Raw genomic sequence first — 5,798 nt, forward strand, 5'->3', positions numbered from 1 at the left:
TGAACCGCCAGCCTTCTGGTTAGCAGTCAACTGCCTTAGGCACTATGCTACCAGAGCTCCTAACAACAATACACGTATGTAAATAGGTCTCCAAATACAAGGATGTGTCACTTAATATCCATTTGGGCAACATCCAACTGCATCTATCTATTCAGGCAATGTCCAACCACATCTATCTATGTTCATGCCCCAAAAAGGTATTTTTTTTTTTTAAAAAAAAGGGAAAGTAGCTCTCTTTTTGTTTATTTCCCCCTAACGGTTTTAAAGACACCAAACTCAGACTCTTGCAGCACTGAACTACAGATAGGATACAGGCAGGTCGGCAGAGGACAGGGTTCTTGGGCTTTGTCCAGTGGACAGGCAGGTGGTGGCAGGGGCTGCAAGGCCTGGGCTGCTCTTGCTGCTCAGATGGGCAGGACAGCAGGCGGAGCTGAAAGCATGCCACTCCCACTGCTGCCTATTCCTCCAGCCTCTGCTAGCCACAGCAGCAGCAGCAGCTGTGGCAATAGCAGCAATGACAACGGGAAGCAGTCTCTCATAAGGTTTCAGTATGGTGTGCATACAACATCCAAATCACTTAAAGTCCCATTTCACAGACCGTATTCTAGACGTTAAATGACGTTTGTTGTTGTTGTATGCCGTTGAGTCAGACCCAACTCACAGCGACCCCTCCTTGGGTTTCTGAGGCAGTATCATTACGGAAGTAGATTGCCCCATCTTCCTTCCAAGGTGGGTTTGAACCGCCAGCCTTCTGGTTAGCAGTCAAGTGCCTTAGCCACTCTGCTACGAGCTCCCAAGTGACGTATACTTGTATATAATTTGGTTGAAAAAAAATTTTTTTTAAGCAACAATATAAATAGATCATTTATATACAAGGGAGCCAGGGAGGGGGCAAGATATGCTGAAGCGGTACAGCACAGTGATTGTCGTTGTTGTTTTTGTTATTATGTGCTGTCGAGTTGGATCCGACTCATAGCAACCCCTCCTTGGGTTTCTGAGGTGTAATCACTACGGAAGTAGATTGCCCAACCTTCCTTCCAAGGAGTGGCTGGTGGATTTGAACCGCCAGCCTTCTGGTTAGCAGTCAAGGGCCTTAGGCACTATGCTACCAGAGCTCCCTTACAGTGGTTTAGGGCTCCCAATTCCAGGTTGTCACTTAGTAGCTATGTGAACTTCTGTAAGTTCCTTAGTCTCTGACTTATTTTCTTCATTTGTAAAAGGACAAACAATAAAATACTTATAAGGGTGAGTGTGATGATTAAATGATTTAACACAAGCAAACTATTACACCGTGTGGCACATAATAAGCTCTCAGGGAGCTCTGGTGGCGTAGTCCCTAAGGTATTTGACTGCTAACCAGAAGGCTGGTGGTTCAAACACACCAGCCACTCCCCAGAAGGAAAGTTGGACAATCTATTTCCATAGAGATACCACCTTGGAAACCCAAGGAGGGGTCATTATGAGTCATAATCAACTCGATGGCAATGAGTTTGGTTTTTTTTGGTACTATTATAATATGGTATAAAAATTTCTGGATACATAAGGAACTTAACAGTGGTTGTCTCCAGGATTGGAAATTGGAGTTTGAGGTGAAAGGAAAACTTATTCTTCATTAGACATAGCTTTGAAATAATTTTTTTTACAATGTTCATGTTTTTCCTTTATTTTTTCAAATTGAAAAGTAGGTTTATCACATGTACCTGGTAGAGAACGTGCAAATTCCAACACACACTCATATAATCTTGCAATGCTATTCCAGTCATTAAGAAACATTTCAACCACTTTCCGACCACCAACAGGTTCAGACAACAAATTTTCGTATGTCAGATAAACATGCCTGGATGGTCCTACGGGATTAAAAAAGAAGATTAACAATAATCAATATTTAAAAAAATCCAGAAATAGCCAAAGACAAAGTGTGTGAAATATCTCACCTTGCTCCCTGGTAGAAGTGCCATTAAGTGGACAATTTGCAAACACTAACTCTGCCACCCATGTGCGGTTATTTCTACCTTGTAATCGGAAAGTGCAATCAAGAAGAGAGCGGTCCAGAGCCTTTTGGGTTTCCTCATTTACACCCTTACATGGAGGAATTCTGTTGAAGAAAGACGGAATATGAAGTGCACTCTACATCACAAAAAGCATAATGTACACAGTGACAGGCAGGATGAAATCAGAGCTTCAGTTCAGACCCCACTGCTAAGTACCTTCTGCAAAGGAAGGGCGCATTCACAGCATTTAACCCATTCACATTCACTTCACCATGAATCAGGACTCTTACTTTAACAAAGTGTCATTCATTTGTCTTCATCTTTAATCTTACTACAAAACACCATAATTCTTTAGAATGACAATCAAGGATATGAGTTTTCTATGAAATCTACCTAGAATATCTTCAAGGAAAAGCTAAGAGGAACAAAACACTTGTAAAACCACTCTTTGAAGGTAGGATGATATAGCAGAAAAACAGGGTTTAGAACCAGGAACCTGTGCTTTAACGCTGGCTCTGCCACATTTATTCTCTCTGAATTTCAGTTTCCCAACTATAACATGGATATAAATAATTACCTTATGGGTCACTGGTGAAAAAAAAATGACAGCATTTAAAGTGCTTAGCATTTAAAGTGCTTACTGTAGGATGTTTAACAGCATCTTTGGCCTCTACCTCCTAGATTCCAGTAATAGTCTCCTACCTTTTGTACCACCTGATAATGGCAAGCATTCATATGCCAATGCCCCCCTACAGTAAAACCAAATCTTAATCACTGTCTGCCATGACGAAATTCTGGATTCATTATTACCCTCCCCCTACTGCTCCTCTATGTAGGTGACATTTCTTGTGATAGATGTTCTAAGAGCTTGACATGTATTAATTCATCTAACATACATATTATCACATATACCAGAGGAATGCATTACCTTTGGAATCTTGAAAATATCTACCTACTTCCCTCTTGTAGCTTTAGAGATTATCTTATTCATCATAAAACATTATGCAGTAATGAGTTACTTCACTAGGAGATGAAATAATGAGATAATGTATTATTTAATGACACATATGCTTTAACTCAGGAAAGGTAGGTTAATTCTCAAAATTGATAACAACAATTATCTATAGCTAAGGCCAAAAAAACCCAACTGTAATTTGAAGTATGGAATCTTGGTTCAGTCCATTTACTGAGAACATAGCATCTACAACAGAGCTTATCTATCTTGGCACTATCAACATTTTCGACTGGGTGATTCTTCGTTGTGTAGGGCTATTACCAGCATCCTTGGGCTCTACCTACTACATGCCAGTTGTACCTTCCCTATCCCTTGCCTCAGTTGATAACAACCCAAAATCTCTCTAGACATCACCAAATATACCCTGGGGGTGGAGTGGGTTGGGAACAAATTTGTCCTTGACTGAGAATCAGTGACTTAAAAAATAAAAGTTGTTGTTGGGGGGAAGGTGGGAGCTATACAAGTTGCACAAAAAAAAAGAATACAGTACTGAACATTTTTCTATCAGCCCCAAATATTAAAATGTCCATTACAGCTTCTCTTAAATATACAAGTTTTAAAGTTTTTCAAAAGTTAGAACGACTGTATAGAAAAGGAATTTGCTCTGTAAACTTTCAACCAAATCACAATAAATTTTTTTTTAAAAGTTAATCTTTCATACTACATACTTCTTAATCCAGAAAGATTTTATACAATTTTACTTTGTGTAGTTATAACAGAGGGAGCTCTGGTAGCGTAGTGCCTCAGGCACTTGACTGCTAACCAGAACGCTGGTGATTCAAACCCACCAGCCACTCCTCAGAAGGAAGATGGGGCAATCTACTTCGGTAGTGATACTGCCTCAGAAACCCAAGAAGGGGTCGCTATGAGTCGGGTCTGACTCGACAGCACATAACAACAACAACAACAGTTATAACAGAAATAATATATAATGCATAAATGTTTCTCAATTTCATATGTATACTGGGGACTCACCTGGTCTTACCCTCACACTTAGTAACCCATAGGAGTTATAAGGCAGCCAATTCAGATGCATTTTTTAACCTCAATTTTTAAAATATAAATGTACATAATCTTTCACATAAAATTGGTTTTTCATGACGTCTGTCTGCATAGAAAATGAACACACACAAGACAGCATACACTTAACTAAGAACGAAGGTTAAGTGTCCTTTCAATTTATGTTCTCACGGACAATGTGACCCTGAAAATGTATTCTATGTCACTTTCTTAATCTGTGATACAGATATAACTGGCTCTATTTCAACGAATCTGTAAAATATTTACTTGCTTTTAAAGTTATAAATGGAACAGAGAGAATAAAAATAAACTCCATTGTTAATTTTTAATCTTCCCAGCATAATAATATGAGAGGGGGAAAAAAAAAAACAGGTTCTCCAAAAGAAAACCCAACACAATTGTTACTAACTCAAAATGCTACAAAATACTGAAGTGATTTCTATTACTTGCCAAAAATTAAGACTTGAGGAAGGTTTCCTGATCAATGGATAACCTTATCTGAAAACTTCTACCAGTTCAAAAAAGCCCTTGGATCTAAACAGCCACTCGGGACTGACTTCTATCCTATGATTCTGAGTACTGAAGAGACTGAGGAACAAAGCTGCTGTCCTCCAGGGCAGATGCTTTAGTGCCAGCAGGGCACACAATGTTTTCAGCCTACAGAATTACGTGTTGTGTGTCAGTTTTACAAACATCATTAACCACTTTATCTCTCCATAGCACAAAAGCAATGAGATCAGTGAATGTGCTAGTGAAAAGAGTGCAATTGTGCCGAAAGGAAAGGAAAGTGGTTTGAAGAAGATTGCATGTGCATATGCAGAAGGACAAGCTGAATCATGCAACTTGCACAAAAGAGCTGTGCCCATGCAACCATCAGCTACAAGAGGCAAAGAAAACCCCAGTAGATGAGATGAAAAGCCCTGCAGGTATGGCCAGAGGATCACAGTACCATTCGCCTGTTACTGTACTGTTAATTCAGAAGAAGGTTGGAAGTCTGCTCAAGAGCTCACAACTAGACACCATGAGCATGTCGCTCTTGAAAGGTGTGCCCCAGGCCTCCTTTGTGGTCAAAGCTCTTTGGAATCTGCACAAGGGAACAGGTCCACAAACCTTTGCAATCTAAGGAATTGAGTTCACTTTCAGAGATACATCAAGGAGGCCTGCTCAACTCATTTTTGAAGAGATAAAGCTGAACAAGAACAGAATGTATTTTCAGCATAGGAGAAAAATGTGCCCAATTTTAATGCTATGAAGTATCAACTCAGAGTCCTATTTAATATTCATCTATCTAGGACTAAAAGTTTAACAGAGTTTCTGGAGATTAAATGCATTAGCACAACTGCATACTGGATCTGTGTGGCATTTAAATATACACTACTATTTATGAGTTCTCTTGAATGCAAGAAGAAATGGAACTACAAAATTTGTCTTGTAAAAATGCTCAGCAAGATATTTTTTAAATCCTGTAAAGCAAAAAAAAAAAAAATAAATAACTAAGAGAACAGAACACAAATGTTAACATAAGTTTATGTGAATGATCAGAATTCCCAGGTGTATAGTAGAGCTGACAAGGGGCAAGGTTGTGCTCACTGCTTGGTCACAGCCAGAGGGACCGAGTAGTTGAACCTGCGGGCTTGGGACCATAGTCTCAGGGGACATCAAGCTCAATTGGTATAACATACTATACAAAACATTGTTCCACCTCCTACTTTGGCGAGTAGCGACTGGGATCTTAAAAGCTAGCAAGCTGCCATCTAGATGCAACGATGGGT

General features: G+C 39.6%; 1 protein-coding gene across 1 annotated transcript in view; it reads right to left on the reverse strand.

The window, feature by feature from the left end:
• Positions 1-5,798, reverse strand: part of MED14 (mediator complex subunit 14) — a 109,403-nt gene that overhangs the window by 61,798 nt on the left and 41,807 nt on the right. Inside the window, exons 17-19 of the mRNA XM_007952495.1 lie at positions 1,935-2,095; positions 1,701-1,847; positions 258-400 (exon numbers count right to left, since the gene is read on the reverse strand). Of these exons, the coding sequence (XP_007950686.1) occupies positions 258-400; positions 1,701-1,847; positions 1,935-2,095 (451 nt within the window). The remainder of the gene's footprint in view (positions 1-257; positions 401-1,700; positions 1,848-1,934; positions 2,096-5,798) is intronic.

Source organism: Orycteropus afer, unplaced genomic scaffold (genome assembly GCF_000298275.1).
Source record: "Orycteropus afer afer isolate SDZICR_OR568_19922 unplaced genomic scaffold, OryAfe1.0 scaffold00341, whole genome shotgun sequence".
In the NCBI taxonomy this organism is placed as follows: Eukaryota; Metazoa; Chordata; class Mammalia; order Tubulidentata; family Orycteropodidae; genus Orycteropus; species Orycteropus afer.